Source organism: Tursiops truncatus, chromosome 20 (assembly GCF_011762595.2).
Source record: "Tursiops truncatus isolate mTurTru1 chromosome 20, mTurTru1.mat.Y, whole genome shotgun sequence".
Classification (NCBI taxonomy): Eukaryota; Metazoa; Chordata; class Mammalia; order Artiodactyla; family Delphinidae; genus Tursiops; species Tursiops truncatus.
The window spans coordinates 5,633,426-5,653,189 of NC_047053.1; the positions used below are offsets into that span (position 1 = coordinate 5,633,426).

The window sequence follows — 19,764 nt, forward strand, 5'->3', positions numbered from 1 at the left end:
TTCCCAGAGAGAGGGAAGTGGGCACTGGAAGCTGCTCCAACATTGGTTCAAGTCAAGGGAACTGGCAGTCCCAGGGCACTGACAGCAATTCCGGCCCAAGGTCGCAAAGGCTGATGCCTGAATGCAGACACCTGAGAGAGAAAGGCATACGTTACCTGCCCACTGCAGTCACAGGGCTCGCTGAAGGCCACATACTCTTCTTCCTTGCTGTACATGCCAAGACTGATCTTGGTAGGTTTCTCACTGGCGTCCACCTGGAACTGCATCTTGGCCATATTGTCAAAGAGTTTGGAAAGGTGTCGTTGAACCTATGAAGGAAACCATGCCAACAGAGTGGAGAGCATGTCTGGGAAGTTATTTATTAGTATTGCTTAGAGGGCTACCATGTGACAACCATGTGACAACGACTAGAGTGTTGGGTCTCACCATTCTGAGACTCAGACTCTCTGTTCTCTAGCAGCGGTTCTCAAAGTGTGGTCCTCAGACCAGCAGCAACACTTGGGAAGAAATCCTTGGAAACGCAAATTCTCCAGCCCCAGCCAGACCTACGAGTCAGAGACTCTGGGGATGGGCTCTAGGAATCAGTATTTTAATAAGCCTTCTGGGTGATTCTGATGCACTTTCAAGTTGGAGAACCACTGTCTACAGCTCAAAATGCCAACAGTGTATCCATTAGGATACACACATACACACACACACACACACACACACACATATGTATGTATGTATGTATATAATTTACTTCTTTTTTCTTGTTTATTGACATATAGTTGACTTACAATATTGTATCAGTTTCAGATGTACAACATAGTGATTCCATATGTTTATGGATAATGCACCATACAAAGTTATTTTAATATTACTGACTATATTTCCTGTGCTGTACATTATACCCCTGTGACTTATTTATTCTGTAACTGGTATTTTGTACCTCTTCATCCTCTTCATCTATTTCACCCATTCCCCTACCCCCTCCCTCCTCTGGCAACCACTAGTTTGTTCCTTGTATCTGTGAGTCTGTTTTTAGTTTGTTATATATTTGTTCATTTGTTTTGTTTTTTAGATTCCACATATAAATAAAAACAGATGAATGGATAAAGAAGATGTGGTATACATCTACAATGTAATATTACTCAGCCATAAAGAAGAATGAAATCTTGCCATTTGCAAGAACATGGACGGACCTGGAGGGTATACTGCCATGTGAGATAAGTCAGACAGACAAAGACAGGTACTTTAATATTTTAAAAAATTGTAACACAGTAGGCTTCTATTTTACATATGAGTCAGGTTTGTCACAAAGAAGTGATATACCCAAGAGTAGATGGCTAATTAGTGCCTAGAATCAAGGGCTAGAACCCCAAATTTTGGGTTCCTTATATTCACTCACATAAACGACCCCAATGTCCCATTAATACAACTCCCAATCTTCTCTCTCCATGGAAATCTTAGCTATTACTTTTGATCACTATTTACTGCATCTCTCTTCAGAAGCACATCAAAGGCATTCTCGTTAAAGGCTTAGCCCCTTCCATTTTGCCATCCTCAAAGCTTCCCCAACTCTAGAGAGTAAAAGCCACTGATGGGACTCTGTGGTAAACTGCACAAAGGTTTTGGCAAGGTGAGATTTCTGATGTGTGAAATGCTGATTTTCGACAGTGAACTCTATGCTGGAAATGAAGTGATACATTACTCTCTTTTCACTGTTTCCAAGGAGGATTAAGAAAAGGATATATAAGATCAAGATCCATTCCATATGGAAACAGAGTCAAGGATGGACACTCGAATTAAATAAACAAATCAAGCCTAAAGTTTGGGAACTCTGGTCTGAAGGAGCAGCTGAGAGGCCTTTTCATGCGGCTCCCTACGAGCAAGTGAAACTAGACTAAGTGCAAAGGAATAAGAGGACATCAAAGAGTCCAGGAGTCTACATGACCTGGTGGGACCCCTCGCCCAGGATCTCCCTTGCCTTGCTTATGCCTGACCGTGTGGCTGACAGGGTCTTGGTGCTCCAGCCAGGTGGCAGGCCTGAGCCTCTGAGGTGGGAGAACCAAGTTCAGAACAGTGGACCACCAGAGACCTCCCAGCACCACGTAATATCAATCGGTGAGAGCTCTCCCAGAGATCTCCATCTCAACACTAAGACCCAGCTCCACTGAACGACCAGCAAGCTCCAGTGCTGGACACCCCATGCCAAACAACTAGCAAGACAGTAACACAATCCCACCCATTAGCAGAGAGGCTGCCTAAAATCATACTAAGTTCACAGACACTCCAAAACACATGACTGGACGCAGTCCTGCCCACCAGAAAGACAAGATACAGCCTCATCCACCAGAACACAGGCACCAGTCCCCTCTACCAGAAATCCTACACAACCCACGGAACCAACCTTAGGCACTGGGGGCAGACACCAAAGACAACAGGAACTATGAACCTGCAGCCTGCAAAAAGGAGACCCCAAACACAGTAAGTTAAGCAAAATGAGAAGACAGAGAAATATGCAGCAGATGAAGGAACAAGGTAAAAACCCACCAGACCAAACAAAAGAAGAGAAAATAGGCAGTCTAGCTGAAAAAGAATTCAGAGTAATGATAGTAAAGATGATCCAAAATCTTGGAAATAGAATGGAGAAAATACAAGAAATGTTTAACAAGGACCTAGAAGAACTAAAGAGCAAACAAACAATGATGAACAACACAATAAATGAAATTAAAAATTCTCTAGAAGGAATCAATAGCAGAATAACTGAGGCAGAAGAGCGGTTAAGTGATCTGGAAGATAAAATAGTGGAAATAACTACCACAGAGCAGAATAAAGAAAAAAGAATGAAAAGAATTGAGGACAGTCTCAGGGACCTCTGGGACAACATTAAACTCACCAACATTCGAATTATTGGGGTCCCAGAAGAAGAAGAGAAAAAGAAACGGTCTGAGAAAATATTTGAAGAGATTATAGTTGAAAACTTCCTTAATATCGGAAAGGAAATAGTCAATCAAGTCCAGGAAGCACAGAGCGTCCCATACCAGAAAAATCCAAGGAGAAACATGCCAAGACACATATTAATCAAACTATCAAAAATTAAATACAAAGAAAAAATATTAAAAACAGCAAGGGAAAAGCAACAAATAACATATAAGGGAATCCCCATAAGGTTAACAGCTGATCTTTCAGCAGAAACTCTGCAAGCCAGAAGGGAGTGGCAGGACATATTTAAAGTGATGAAAGGGAAAAACCTACAACCAAGATTACTCTACCCAGCAAGGATCTCATTCAGGTTTGACGGAGAAATGAAAAACTTTACAGACAAGCAGAAGCTAAGAGAATTCAGCACCACAAAACCAGCTTTACAACAAATGCTAAAGGAACTTCTCTAGGCAGGCAACACATGAGAAGGAAAAGATCTACAATAACAAACGCAAAACAATTAAGAAAATGGTAATAGGAACATACATATCAATAATTATCTTAAATGTGAATGAATTAAATGCTCCAACCAAAAGACATAGACTTGCTGAATGGATACAAAAACAAGACCCATATATATGCTGTCTACAAGAGACCCACTTCAGATCTGGGGACACATACAGACTGAAAGTGAGGGGGATGGAAAAAGATATTCCATTAAAATGGAAATCGAAAGCTGGAGTAGCAATTCTCACATCAGACACAATGACTTTAAAATAAAGACTATTACAAGAGACAAAGAAGGACACTACATAATGATCAAGGGATCAATCCAAGAAGAAGATATACAAATAGTAAATATTTATGCATCCAACATAGGAGCACTTCAATACATAAGGCAAATGCTAACAGCCATAAAAGGGGAAATCGACAGTAACACAATAATAGTAGGGGACTTTAACACCCCACTTTCACAAATGGACTGATCATCCAAAATGAAAATAAATAAGGAAACATAAGCTTTAAATGATTCATTAAACAAGATGGACTTAATTGATATTTACAGGACATCCCATTCCAAAAACAACAGAATACACTTTCTTCTCAAGTGCTCATGGAATATTCTCCAGGATAGATCATATCTTGGGTCACAAATCAAGCCTTGGTAAATTTAAGAAAATTGAAATGGTATCAAGTATCTTTTCCGACCACAACACTATGAGACTGATAGCAATTACAGGAAAAAAACTGTAAAAAATACAAACACATGGAGGCTAAACAATACACTACTGAATAACCAAGAAATCACTGAAGAAATCAAAGAGGAAATCAAAAAATACCTAGAAAGAAATGACAATGAAAACACGATGGCCCAACACCTATGGGATGCAGCAAAAGCAGTTCTAAGAGGGAAGTTTATAGCAATATAATCCTACCTGAAGAAACAAGAGAAATCTCAAATAAACAACCTAACCTTAGACCTAAAGCAATTAGAGAAAGAAGAACAAAAAGACCCCAAAGTTAGCAGAAGGAAAGAAATCATAAAGATCAGATCAGAAATAAATGAAAAAGAAATGAAGGAAATGATAGCAAAGATCAATAAACCTAAAAGCTGGTTCTTTGAGAAGATAAAAAGAATTGATAAACCATTAGCCAGACTCATCAAGAAGAAAAGCGAGAAGACTCAAATCAACAGAATTAGAAATGAAAAAGGAGAAGTAACAACTGACTCTGCAGAAATACAAAGGATCATGAGAGATTACTACAAGCAACTATATACCAATAAAATGGACAACCTGGAAGAAATGGACAAATTCTTAGAAAAGCACAACCTTCGGAGACTGAACCAGGAAGACATAGAAAATATAAACAGACCAATCACAAGCACTGAAATTGAAACTGGGATTAAAAATCTTCCAACAAACAAAAGCCCAAGACCAGATGGCTTCACAGGAGAATTCTATCAAACATTTAGAGAACAGCTAACATCTATCCTTCTCAAACTCTTCCAAAATATAGCAGAGGGAGGAACACTCCCAAACCCATTCTACGAGGCCATCATCACCCTGATACCAAAACCAGACACAGATGTTGCAAAAAAAGAAAACTACAGGCCAATATCACTGATGAACATAGATGCAAAAATCCTCAACAAAATACTAGCAAAGAGAATCCAGCAGCACATTAAAGGATCATACACCATGATCAAGTGGGGTTTATTCCAGGAAGGCAAGGATTCTTCAATAAATGCAAATCAATCAATGTAATACCCATATTAACAAATTGAAGGATAAAATCCAAATCATCATCTCAATAGATGCAGAAGAAGCTTTTGACAAAATTCAACACCCATTTATGATAAAAATACTCCAGAAAGTAGGCATAGAGGGAACCTACCTCAACAAAATAAAGGCCATATATGACAAAATCCACAGCCAACATCATTCTCAATGGTGAAAAACTGAAACCATTTCCTCTAAGATCAGGAACAAGACAAGGCTGTCCACTCTCACCACTATTATTCAACATAGTTTTGGAAGTTTTAGCCACAGCAATCAGAGAAGAAAAAGAAAGAAAAGGAATCCAAATCAGAAAAGAAGAAGTAAAATTGTCACTGTTTGCAGATGACATTATACATAGAGAATCCTAAAGATGCTACCAGAAAACTACTAGAGCTAATCAATGAATTTGGTAAAGTAGCAGGATACAAAATTAATGCACAGAAATCTCTTGCACTCCTATACACTAATGATTAAATATCTGGAACAGAAATTAAGAAAACACTCTCATTTACCATTGCAACAAAAAGAATAAAATACCTAGGAATAAACCTACCTAAGGAGACAAAAAACCTGTATGCAGAAAACTATAAGAGACTGATGAAAGAAATTAAAATGAAACAAACAGTTGGAGAAATAGACCATGTTTTTGGATTGGAAGAATCAACATTGTGAAAATGACTATACTATCCAAAGCAATCCACAGATTCAATGTAATCCCTATCAAATTACCAATGGCATTTTTCACAGAACTAGAACAAAAAATTTCACAATCTGTATGGAAACACAAAAGACCCTGAATACCCAAAGCAATCTTGAGAAAGAAAAATGGAGCTGGAGGAATCAGGCTCTCTGACTTCAGACTATACTACAAAGTTACAGTAATCAAGACAGTATGGTAGTGGCACAAAAACAGAAATATAGGTCAATGGCACAGTATAGCAAGCCCAGAGATAAACCTACGCACCTATGGTCACCTTATCTTTGATAAAGGAGGCAAGGATATACAATGGAGAAAAGACAGCCTCTTCAATAAGTGGTGCTGGGAAAACTGGACAGCTACATGTAAAAGAATGAAATTAGAACACTCCCTAACACCATACAGAAAAATAAACTCAAAATGGATTAAAGACCTAAATGTAAGGCCAGACACTGTAAAACTCTTAGAGGAAAACATAGGCAGAACACTCTGTGACATAAATCACAGCAAGATCCTTTTTGACCCACCTCCTAGAGAAAGGGAAATAAAAACAAAATAAACAAATGGGACCTAATGAAACTTAAAAGCTTTTGCACAGCTATGTAAACCATAAACAAGACGAAAAGACAACCTTCAGAATGGGAGAAACTATTTGCCAATGAAGCAACTGACAAAGGATTAATCTCCAAAATATATAAGCAGCTCATGCAGCTCAATACCAAAAAAAACAACCCAATCCAAAAATGGGCAGAAGACCTTAAGTAGACATTTCTCCAAAAAAGATATACAGATTGCCAACAAACACATGAAAGGATGCTCAACATCACTAATCATTAGAGAATTGCAAATCAAAATTACAATGAGGTATCACCTCACACTGGTCAGAATGGTCATCATCAAAAAATCTATGAACAATAAATGCTGGAGAGGGTGTAGAGAAAAGGGAACCCTCTTGCACTGTTGGTGGGAATGTAAATTGATACAGCCACTATGGAGAACAGTATGGAGGTTCCTTAAAAAACTAAAAATAGAACTACTATATGACCCAGCAATCCCACTACTGGGCGTATACGCTGAGAAAACCATAATTCAAAAAGAGTCATGTACCACAATGTTCATTGCAGCTCTATTTACAATAGGCAGGACATGGAAGCAACCTAAGTGTCCATCAGCAGATGAATGGTAAAGAAGATGTGGCACATATATACAATGGAATACTACTCAGTCATTAAAATGAATGAAACTGAGTTATTTGTAGTGAGGTGGATGAACCCAGAGTCTGTCATACAGAGTGAAGTAAGTCAGAAAGAGAAAAACAAATATCGTATATTAACGCATAAATGTGGAATCTAAAAAAAAAAAAAAAGGTTCTAAAGAACCTAGGGGCAAAACAGGAATAAAGACGCAGACGTAGAGAATGGACTTGAGTACACAGGGAGGGGGAATGGTAAGCTGGGATGAAGTGAGAGAGTGGCATAGGCATATATACACTACCAAATGTAAAATAGACAGCTAGTGGGAAGCAGCCACATAGCACAGGGAGATCAGCTCGGCATTTGTGACCACTGAGAGGGGTGGGATAGGGAGGGTGGGAGGGAGATGCAAGAGGGAGGGGATATGGGGATATTTGTATATGTATAGCTGATTCACTCAGTTATAGAGCAGCAACTAACACAACAATGTAAAGCAATTATACTCCAATAAAGCTGTTAAAAAAAACAAAAAGCCACTGATGGGCTGGGGGGATGGGCATCCTGAGAAGCAGTAATGGTGGAAATGAAGAAAGCTCTGAGGTTAGGTATGATGAGGCTGGCAACACAGGTCTGAAATACATACACCGCCTTAGGGGGCGTAACGGGGAACCTGAAACTCTCCTGGTGGAGCATCCTGGTCCTTCTGAATGTTTCTACAGGCACTTCCCCAGCTTACCTGTTGTGGGGCTGTGCTGTTGGAAAGGATGTCTAACAGGTCCGAAGAGGAGAGAAAGTAAAACCTAGGGAAGGCAAGCCTTTTGGTGTCCAGGTACTCCGCCAGGGCCTTCTCACACAGGTACAGTCTGTGGGCACAAAGAATTTCCTAATTAGGTTTGCCTAGATCCATAGGCACATAGATGTTACCTAAATGAAAACAAGCGTGACCTATGGATTACACGCAGAAATCATGTATGCATGGAACGTGTATGGGTATTTGCAAACATCACAATAAACACCTCTAATAATACCCCATATTACCCGACCACACAGGCAAATCAAGGTACACAACCAGACATACTCTCTCACTCGGGCAGTTAAATAAGGTAAGGATCTCAGAGACAGAGTGGGGAAAGGAAACACATTACAAAAGGGGCTGCAAACCGACCATCACCTGCTCTGAATATCTTCCAACTTTTCATAAAGACCTGATTTGTTGGTGGCTTCCACTACGTTTGGAGTTTTGTGAACATCATAAGCTAACTCTTTAAAGTCAATATCGATGCCTTCAAATCTTTTAGAATCCTGCAAATAAAAATGTGGAAAAAAATTAACTACCACCCCCTCAACTTTAAGAAGCTACCTTCATGTACTAAGTCTGCTTTTGAAAACTGCTCCTAGTTGTCTAATACAGAGATTATAGTCTCAAAGGAGGAAATGCCTTTAGTTTGAAACAGTGGTCTGCAAACATTTTGGTCTTGAAGTCCCTTTATGTTTGTAAAAATTACTGAGGAGTGGAAAGAGCTTTTGTTTATGTAGGTAATATTATATCTATCAATGTATATTCTATATTAGAAGCTAAAGTTGAGAAATTCTAAAAAATATTTATCAATTCATTTAAAAAATAACAATAATAAGCCCATTATGTTAACATAATAACATATTTTTATCCAAAGTAATTATATTCTCCAAAACAATATAACTTAGAGAAAAAGTGGCATCATTTCATGTTTTTTTTTTTTTTTTGGCAAATATCTTTAATGTCTAACTTAGAAGATGGCCAGATTCTCTTCTCTGCTTCTGCATTCAGTCTGTTGTGATATCACATCACGTAGCCTCTGGAAAACTCCACTGTACGCTCATGGAAGAACGAGTTAAAAATGCAAATACCATCAGTATTAATATAAAGATAATTTTGACCTTGAGGATCCCCTGGAAAGGTCTCAGGGACCACCCCCAGGGGTCACCAGACCACACTTTGAGAACTGTTGGCATAAAATACATAATTCCTGTCAGGGAGATGGTGGATCCAATGTTCTTTCTGGGTCCAAGCAAAAGTTTATATAACCGAAGTAAGTGTTTCCACAGCAAATGTGCTACTATGATGTCAAAGTTAGTTAGATATTATCATTCCCCCAAACACACACACCCTCACAGTGTTGTTGAAATGACTGAGACAATAATAAGTGCAAAGCCCTTTAGGCCAACACCTGGCACCTGATGAGAGCTTGTGTGGCTATTATTACATAACAACAATCATAATGGTATGTGCTGTGTGCGCTACTTTAACTTCTTGAAGTAGGGACTAGTATTAGACCCAATTTACAGATGAGAAAACCAAGACACTGAGAGCTTAAGTAACTTCCCTAAGGTCCTGCAACTCAAACCCGGGCCACTGGCTCCAGTCTGCTGGGACCTCTGTGATCTGGGCCTCTCTCCCAAGAAGATTTAAAAACAAGAGGGTGAGGTGAAGTAAATTACGATTCCTCAGTGAGATATCTTATGCCAATTAAAAATGAAAAAGTATCAAGGTTATAGAAGTATCGGAAATATCTGACATAAATGTTCAAATGAAAAGAGCCGAATAGAAAATTGTAATTACACTGAGAGCAGTTGTGTAAAAACATGTATATATGTGAAAAAAAGTTGGGAAATATTCATAATGAGTGAAAATATTTACTAGGTAGGGTGTAAGATGATGACTGATTTATTACATTTCAGAGCTGTCTTTGTTACCATATTGTTAATACAAAGAAAATAAATGTATTTATATGTTTTACACACAAACCTGAGAAGTTAATGATATGAATTCTTTATTATGTTGGATTGAAAGTTGTCAAATGTCTCCTTTAAAATGTGTACAAAAGTCTCCACCTACACCCCCTTCTCATTAAACCTGCCCTTCTTCAATCATCAGCGTTGGAGATTAATAAAATCTGGCTTATTCAATTTTGCTTAATGACAATAGCTATAGCAGGATTATTTTCTGTTATTTTTCATTGCAAATGTACAATCTTTAATCTGCATTATTACACTAAATATGCATTTGTGGGATGAGCTGGAAAAATATCATGTTTTGATGGAATGCTTTAACTCTGAAACAAGGTCTGGACAACATATGACATTTTGGAATCAAACTAATTTGTAAGCAGAGAACTCGCTGTGCTGCTGTGCTGAGGGACACAGAAGTCCGGAAAATCTCTTTTTAAATGAATTAGAGTCCACTGGCGGGGGGAAGTACATTAATGCACATTAATTAGGACAAATTACAAGGGGCAAGCAACTACAGGAAAGGTAGTAATGAGAAGAATGCATATTTAGAGAAATTCCTCATTTAGTATTTAGCTGAAGACTAGTATTTAGCCTGCTGGCACAGGCCCGAGTTTTACAGAACAGCTCGCTGCAGAGAAGGAACTTGAGTTTGCCTGGAAACGACGCTCACTTCCAATCAATACCTGCATTGTAATTATGTGTGGAGCACCCCAAGAGCAGCTCATATTTTTGACCTCCTTTCTCCCGTACACTTTTTTTGGTTTTGTTTTTAAAACCAGGTTCTCCTTTCTTTTTCCTACACATTAGGAACAAACTCGCGGGCATACATTTCACTTTCTCTCTTTCCCTCTGTCTGACTTTTGGTGGCTTGGAAGGTCAATGTTTTTTGGAGGTACCCCTGGGTGAAGCCAAGGCAGGGAGGCAGAGAAGGAACGGTCTAGAGGATACAGGAACTGGGGGATCGTCCCTTGACCCAGGGATGGCAACAGAGGGAGCAGGATTTCCACAGCAGGTACCTGGGGCAGCTGAGCCCGGATAGCTTCAGATCCGATGAATATACTTTCTAGATGAGACCATGTGCGCTGCACATCAAACCAGAGGGAGATGACGGTGTCAGCAGTGGACAGCTTCTTCTGCCAGCCCGATACTTCCTCCAGGAAGAAGGTTATGTACCTGGACATCATCAGGTTCTGAAGCTGGACTTGGTTATCCTCCAGAACCTCGATGAGGTCCTCGTCGGACCGCAGCAGAGGCACGTAGGTCTGAGGGTGGGGCTCGAACTGGAATTCCATGCAGACCCAGGTGGTCTGCAGCTCCTTCAAGACCTTCTCCATGCCCATCTCTTTCACAGCTCTGTCTACAATGCCCTGGACCTCGTCCTCAAAGTGGTGGAGCTGAAGCTGTAGGAGGTGTGCCAGGGTGGTACCCTCATCCATGGTGAAGGTCACGCCCGTGGCCTGCATCAGCTGCCTCCAGTGCCGCGCCCGCATGGCCGGGTTCTGCAGTTTGGCCACAGCCCTCAGGGAGGTCAGGGTGTTCAAAATGGTGCTTTCCAGGCCTGTGAAGGCATCCCAGGCCCTGACCTCCTTGTCGAGGTTCCGGATGTGCCTGGCAAACCATCTGCACTCCAAGTCCATGGCCTCCACGTTGATATCCATCCACGTGGTGGTCTCCCAGGCATGGATACTGGAGGTCACCATCCCAATTGTGTCCCAGAGCTCCTTCAGCTGGCACGCCTCCTTCCTGCACTGCCTCAGTTGCTTATAGTCAGGGATGGTGACCTCTAACAAGCTAGCAGACTCAGAAATGGAGGCCATGGTGGATTCCATCTGCTGGATCTCCATGTGCCTTGCATCCAGCATCTGATGAGGGTCAGTGCTATCAAACCTACAAAACACAATGTTTTCCCTTTATAAGTAGAGCACACAAGCGCCATCTCCTAGAATCACCAGAGTAATGACAGCTCGAATCCTTAAATCCTTAGTATTTTAGCAAAGGGCAGGTACTTTCACCAAAGCCTGGGAAGAAAAGACATCAGGGTAGGTTGGAGTGGGACGAACATAACCAGTTAGCGATTCAAGAGGAACACCATGTCTGGATCTGTTCTTCACATCTGAGAGGGTAATAAAAATACTGCCCACCTCCCCCACCCAGGTGCAGTGCGAAATACTCCTTTGTTCAAGCCCCCTTTAGACTCTGCTTCCAGTTGCTGGCGTCCAGCTCACTTGACACAAAAGAGCATTGTCCTGTTACTGCAGAGGCTGTACAGGCAAAGCTCCCGCCAGGAGCTACTTGTGGTGGGTGGTCTGTAAGTGACAGAGACCAATCCTGACCTACTCTGGCATTGCTCCCTCTAGGGCAGTGGCTCTCAGTCTTGGCTGCATGTTAGAGCCTCCTGGAAGCTTTAAATGATCTCCATGATCAGGCTACTCCCTGGTCTCATTCAATCAGAATCTTTGGGGGCGGGACCCAGGCAACAGCATTTTTCAAACTCCCCAGGTGATTCCGATGTGCCAGGTCGGCGTCCTTCTCTGTGGTGAGGCTCATGCTAACAGCCTGCATCACCTTCAGGAAACAGGGTCTCCAGATGTGAGAACCACTGATAGGGACTTTGCAGTGTGCGCACAAAGCCCTCACCGCAGGCCTGCACTGCTTGGCTTTCCCGCGCTGCAGGGCTCCTGTCAGGCTCCACATCTCTGAAGTACCTCCTTCAAGCCGCCCCTGATCTCCTCCCGCATCCCGCAGCAGCCTCTGGTTCTGCGCTGCACGCGTATAAGCACTCCATCGCGCTTTACAGCTCGAGCCCACGTTTCCTCCCCCTCTTCTCCCCAGTGGGTGCTCACTGCCCCCACCGTTCCTCCTGGTCCTCATGGCCGTGAGCCTCCTTTACCCTGCGGCCCCTCCAACCTGCGTTCCTGGCAGAGCCTCTCCTCCAACATAAGAGCTGCACGTGCAGAGGGACCCACATGGGTCAGGAGCACCCAGAACAATGTTCATTTTCCTCCCCCAGCCTCCCTTTATCCTTTCTTCCCATCACCAGTCTCAGATCTTCTTGTTTCTGCGTGCATGGAAGGCTAGATAGCAGGGATACCGTGACTTAAGTGTGAATACCATCTTTCTCTAAAATCAGAATAGGGTATCACGGGGTCCAACATAAAGGGAAAGTTGAGAGGAAAGGAGTGATTAGAGAATTGGCCATTTCCTCTGATCCCGTGTGTGTGTGTGTGTGTGTGTGTGTGTGTGTGTGTGCGCGTGCGCGTGTGCGTGTGTTGGTTGGTGGGGTACAGAGGGGAGGGAAAAAGGAAGAAGATGACATACAAACTCCTTTTCTTGAACTGTCTCTCCTCTCAGCTGTCTCTGGAAATATTTGACTTGACGGATGGAAAGTAATCCGAATTAGAGTCATCTACCTGAACTGCTTGCCACTTAAGCCTAATTACCATGCAACACAGTAACAGTTACGCATACCATTAAATTAGTGTCAGATTAACTTTGACGCTTGCTATGTTTGATTCCCGCTTGTTCCATCTAAATAGTTTCGGCTCATGTGCCCTGGTTGTGTATTTTCATCTTAAGAGAATGAGACTGAATGTGTGTCTTCACTGTTGTCCAGTCCCCAAGTGTTTCAGAATGGGTTGGAGTTCTCAGAGTTGAAGAGGGCCCTCTGTCTACATAGGCAAGTAGCTTTCTCTTCTATGAGAGCAGTAGAGAAAGAACTAGAAGGAAAGAAATGTAACATCTTCGTGGCAAGTGGGTCAGCAGGAAAGATTACCAAGCATGAAGGTTCCTTCTGCACATTCTCTCCAAAGACTAATTGTTGGAGTGTGTAGTGCGTTGGTTCTACTTTTTAACTTCATTAGAGTGAACTTGGAAAGTGAATTTAGCTACTTGGTGTCAGTATAAATCAGACAAATTCTAAAAGCCCACATTCTGTTTAATTTATTAATGGAATAAAATTCAGGCATATTCAATAGGATAGGTGCTATCAGAGTGTTGGGGGTCTGTGGACACAGAAGACAATGAATGATCTTCCTAACTCTTCTTTCCTCAGCGCACATGAACATCCTTGAATCAATATTGGTTCCTCAAATATTTGTAGGAGGTGATCATTTGTCAAACCTATTCCAAACTTCATCTGCCCCGTGGCATAATTTTTGTTTATGGTTTAAATCTGTGGGTTTTCACTTCCTGTAGCTGAGCACACATAAAAGTTAATTTGACCTAAGTAGTGAAAGGAACCTCTAGACAGGGGAGCAGGTAACCCTCTTCCCATTTCAAAGCTCTAGTGCAAACTGTCAGGATATTCACAGACCTGATTAATGCGCCTAATAAACTTGAAGCAGTTCTCCAAAGCCTGGCGGAACAATACAGTGTGAGAACAAGAAAGTAATAGGCGGGAAAAGGGTGTAGTCAGTCTTTGAAATTCGAATAATAATGCAAAAGTATTTTAATCTAAAAGAGAAATGCCTGGAAAATCTGGATGAATAAAACTATAATTAAGAGAAATGGAAATACAGTGCTCATCTGTATGATCTTGGAAAAGGTACAGATTCAGGCCTGCCCTAGACATAGGCACAAAGAGAAAGACAGGACTAAGTGACTTAAATGAATTCTTGGGAAGTGAGCGGCTGGTAAATGTCAACCTCAGTTCTGTACCTGCACATACAAGGAACAGTGACACACCTGTGCTTGATACCCCACAGGTACCATAAAACTCAGCACGCTCCCTCTGACCTGGTGACCTTTCGGCTCTTCCCATCCTGTGGCCCCATCTCAGGAGCAGCGGAACACACCCCTTCCAGCTTACTGGTCCAGATGGAAGATGGAGAATTACACCAGGCTCTCTCCCTGATCATCTCCCGTATTCACTCAATCCTGCTGATTCTCCCTCCTAAGTCTCCCTCACGTCCATCCTCCTCCTCCATGCTCACGGCCATGGCTTCAGTTCAGTCCTCCTGCTTCGCACCCAGCTGTTGCAATCACTCACCACCCCATGGAGGCCCCACCTTGAGTCCATCTCGCTCCACTCTGCTCTCTGCAGCCACAAGACTGGTGTTTCCATGATGTGTGTTGTTCTCATGCTTGTACTCCTCAGTGCTCATTCATGGTCAAGGCCTGGTCACCTGGACCTCTCCATCCTCATCTCCCACATCCTGCATCCCAGCCACACATACATGCAGTCCTCCAGCTGGTTGTTATGTTTTCATCCCCCTGTGTGTCTCTATGTTCTGCTTCCTTTGCCTGGAATACCTTTGCTGTCCACCCCTCTTTTTTCCAAATGGCTAAGTCTCATTTGCCCATTGGCTGAAGCACAGCTTCTGCAAGGGCTGTGAACTGCCTCCCCAGTGGGTGTTAAAGTTGGCCCCCATGGACATGTCTGGTTACTCATTTTTGAAATTGACCCTGAGGCTGTTAAGTCCTTGAGGTCAGGGAATCTGTATTATCTGAAGATCCTAGCACTTAAATCATTTTTTGCTGACTCCACTGTTGAGAACACAACCGCTTTTGCTCTACGGAAGCCTGAGTCATGTGAGTGAGTCAGATTAACTGCAAGAACAGGGTCAAGTTGAACTAATGACATGTCTGAGGATACTGATATGTCCCTGAGAGATTTCATGACTAATACTACTCTTTTCTCCAACTTTTGAAGGGACAAGAGACCCTGCACAAGCAAGATGAAGGCCCTTCTTTCCTCACGTTTGCTGCACTGGGCTATTTGGAAAGCCTTGCTTTGCTGGTTGTCATGCAGGACAGCACTCAATGGGAGGAGGTCTTTAGGAAGGTTCTCCCCACCGTTCACAGAATCTGGTGGCTGGCCAGCTGGAAACACTGATGGTCTCCATTGAACTGGAGCTTTAGGGATCAAATGCTTTGACCCAGAAACCCCTGGATTATCCTGATCTTGATGTGGGTAAGGAGACTGGATAACATGGCATTCATTCCTTGAAGCCAGGAAGCCTGTGCTCAAGCGCAGGAACTGAACAAGAGAGCCGCTAGAATCTTGGTGCATCCCTGTCACTCAAAGGGGAGAATGAGTCTCCAATTTCGAGAGGTGTGAGAAGGGCTTGAATCTGGCTATGATGGTTTAGCTGATTACTGAGAAGTGAGAGAGCTCAGCTAGGAATGTGCTGATACAGCTTTAAGTTAAGAACAGAAGGAAGAAGAAAAACTCAACTTGAACATGAAGAAAGAACCTCCCCCAATGACCTGATTCATCCTGCACCTGTCAGACTGCAAGGGCCAGATGAGACACACTTTCCTTTTCCTCCCAAAGACAAGATCAGCGTGAGCTTCACCTATCATCTAATCGGGAACAGAAACTTGCCTTCACAGAGATGCATTTTAGAAATTGATCTGAAAGTGGAGGAACCAGAATTCAACTCATTTGCCGCATACGGTGTCTAAACATTTTAAACACACACATTCATGCACACGAAACTAAGAAACAAACTCATGCGTTGACACCCATGAAGATTCCCTTCAGCCCTAAATCCACGATTCTGCTCTAGTCTTGATAGTTTTCTTGACAAGAAGAGAAAAACATCAAAATTGCAGTAATGTTTGGCTTTCCACACTGCTGTGAGCAGTTCTTTTCAAAGTCTCTTGCAAAGATTCATCTGCATGTTAAATTAACAGATGTGAATTTGCAAGTTAAGGGTAGCAATATCCTTACAGCCAGCAGATAGATATCAATAAAAGTGCTAAGAAAGAAAAGCCAATGCAGCTATCAAATTAAAAAACAACAAGAGCTGATCAATATACACACGTGATGTAACTAGGAAGGAGGGATGCCAGATTTCCAGTAGACATACAGAAACACACCAGCAAACAAGGGCTGTTCCATTCAGGCAGTCTCGGGAGTCTGTTTGGGAAGATATTTCACCAGACATCTTTGAATTCCTTTTTAGAACTTTTTTAAAAAAGAGACAGATGATGTAAAGTATCAGTGTCATTACCTTTGTGGCTGTTGCCTTAGGTGTGGATATTGTTAGCACTGAGCAGAAATACCCAGCTTAATTGCCCGCCTGCCTCACCAGCTTTGGCCCTGTGTGATCAGTGTCGAATTTCAGAAATTCAGCTGTATGCCCAAAGAAGAATCAAAAGAATGTGCTTCAGACTCTGAAGGAATAGTCCCAAAAGAAGTTCCACAAATGTTTTGAGCAATAGATGCTTCTCTGGAACAAGGGCATAGCTCCTAAGGCACTTATTCTAAAGGGACACAGACTCATTTGGAGTTATATGCCCTGGAATGATTGCTTAAAAGGGAACCAGTTACTTCCCTTAGGGAGGCAGTCTCTACCTTGGCTGCACATTGGAGTCACCTGGGGAGCATTACAAACTACTGATGCCCGGTCTTATCCCCAGAGAGTCTGATTTAGTTGGTCTGTGGGACAGACTGGACCCCAGGTGATTTTAATGCTTTAGAGCTCCATGTTGTACATTTATCGTAAGCACAGTTTACACATCTGTCCTCCCCTGCCTCTTGACATACTCATCTCATTCTCTCTAGCCCCAAGTATAATGCTTGGGAGACAGTAGCTGCTTAATAAATGTTTGATGAATGAATAATAGAATAGGTAGGCCCTTACTGTGTGCCAGGTGAGGTGACTAAGTCTCAGCTTGCCTGAAATAGAGGGGCTTCCCTGGATGTATGACTTTCAGTGTTAAAACCACAACCATCCCAATTAGCACAGCACTGTAAATCAACTATGCTTTAATAAAAAAAAGAAAAAAGAAAAGAAAAAAAACCCCAAAACTGTCCCAGGTAAACCAGGATGGTTGGTTATCCTAGTGCCAGGTCCTATGCCTAAAACTTGCAAAGATTCGTTATTTAATCCTATCAACAACCTTATGAGGTGGATACTATTATTAACCCCGCTTTACAGATGAGGCAACTGAAGCAAAGAGATATTAAGTGACTGCCCCGACTTAGGCAGTGAGTAGTGAACCTGAGATTAGACACCGGTCTTGTTAAATCCAGAGTCCATGTACTTAATCATTATGTTGTCTTTCCTCCCGATAAAGCTGTGATTTTCTTTTTCCATTTTGTTTGTTGCTTTAGTGTGTATCTCTCAATGTCAGATTTCTGTGTGTAAGTAACCCTTGAAAATAAAAAGCTTCCTTGCTCCTTACATAGGGCATTTTTCAGTCTAGAGACCTCCAAAACTACAGAAGAGACCCAGCAGGAAGCCCGCTAGGGAAACAGAAGCAAACACCGGAGCTGGCCTGAGGGGAGAGTGTCCACTTCAGCTGGCATGTCAGCAGACACAGAGCCGGTTGGTACCCCTGGCTGGAGCCCCCGACGCTGAGGAGCAGACCCTGTAGATTTCTCCACCAAGGCAGTGAGCCCCTGAGAAAAGGACTTGTGTGTGTGTGCACGGGGGCACGTGTGGATGGGTGTTGCCCATCCCACAGTTGTTTTGTTCGTGTAAAGACCCCTGACCACAAGTAGGGAGGAGTCTGAGAACTAACTACTAAGCAGAGGAAGTACACCTTGAAGTAAATCCATCGCTTCAAATCCTGCCATTAGGCTACTGAAATGCCTTCCAAAATTATTTTAAAATTCCATCAGCCACTATTTTAAACCAAAAGAACAGGAGTCTGGGAGAATTTAGAATACTAACAGTTTAGTAAAAACCTAGTAATCTTACCACACACAATCCCTTTATAGACCTGGAGACAAAGAAGCTTCTAGAATTTTTTAAAGTATTTGTACAGTCTTTGTTCATCCCACACGGGCCGCAGTGGTACTCTGTGAACATGAGCACCAGGTTCTAACCAGTGGACGTAAATGGGAGGGAAGACTAGTAACTAGTCTTCACTTGTTAAAATAATACGCGAACTCCACGGAGAGATCACCGTGACTTAAGATGCTGCCGTGCTTAAAGGCCAGGAAGCAGTGGTGGCAACTTGGGTGCATACCTGAAGGGGGCTTCTCTGCGGAATCGCTCCCAGAACTGCTGCTGCTCTGCCTCGAAGGCCGCGCACCTCTGGCGGAGGAGGGTCGCTTCATTTGCCTGCAGGGGGGCCACCTGCTGCCTCACGGTAACAGCCATCTTTTTAATGTTGTTCCATTTCTCAGGCAGCTCCTGCAAAGGAGACCTCAGTGTGGTCAGACCCTCCCCCACAGTCCTGAGGCTGGACGCACCTGGATGTCTTCATCTCTGCCCCGATGCCAGGCTCTGATGCCGTGGCATCGTTCGACCCTTCCTTGACATGGCTCCCTGGATGCCCACTCTCCCGACGATCACCTACTTCTGATTCAACACTATCCTTCTTGCCCTCAACTTCTAACCCAGTAACCCTGGCCCTTTTCTACATTTTCTAAGAGTGCCTAGTTATTTCCTTTTATGCCCCACATCTCTTAGACCATCATAACATTCCTCAGACCTGCTTTTTTTTCTCCGAATGAAAAATTCAGCTCATCCATAATCCTGGAAAAGGAACCCAAACACATCATCCACATCAGTTCTCCCATATATGTCCAGCGTTACAGTGTTTCGTATTTACTGAGTTTCAAGAAAGTGGTACACATTACACATGTGCGACACATTTAGCTCCAAAGCATGGACCTTGAGTAATCACCAAGCCCTGTTTTTCATTTACTTCAATCCACCTCATCCCACTCTGAAATCCCCAAACGTTCCCTCTATTTCTTTTATTAAGAAAACATAAACTTTGCACTGACCTCCAGCTGCCTGAACAGTGTTTCCGGCAATTCTTGTCCATAGGTCTTCAGCAATTCAATAGTCTGCTTTAAAGGCTCAAACATCTCATCAGTGCTGCTCTGCCGTTCTTTAAGAGCCATAAGGTGTCCCATAATTTCAACCAATCCTTGGAAATCTCCTTTTCCGACTTTCTTGAGCAAGCCATTCTCGCTGTTTTTTATAAATGCTTCAAGGTTGGCCAAGCTGAG

The 19,764-nt window shown here is 42.5% G+C and overlaps 1 protein-coding gene across 1 annotated transcript in view; it reads right to left on the reverse strand.

Annotated features, from left to right (window-relative positions):
- The window catches only part of DNAH9 (dynein axonemal heavy chain 9), a 299,550-nt gene that overhangs the window by 210,529 nt on the left and 69,257 nt on the right, over window positions 1–19,764 (reverse strand). Inside the window, exons 18-23 of the mRNA XM_033846740.2 lie at window positions 19,537–19,759; window positions 18,771–18,937; window positions 10,865–11,735; window positions 8,251–8,381; window positions 7,816–7,942; window positions 156–308 (exon numbers count right to left, since the gene is read on the reverse strand). Of these exons, the coding sequence (XP_033702631.1) occupies window positions 156–308; window positions 7,816–7,942; window positions 8,251–8,381; window positions 10,865–11,735; window positions 18,771–18,937; window positions 19,537–19,759 (1,672 nt within the window). The remainder of the gene's footprint in view (window positions 1–155; window positions 309–7,815; window positions 7,943–8,250; window positions 8,382–10,864; window positions 11,736–18,770; window positions 18,938–19,536; window positions 19,760–19,764) is intronic.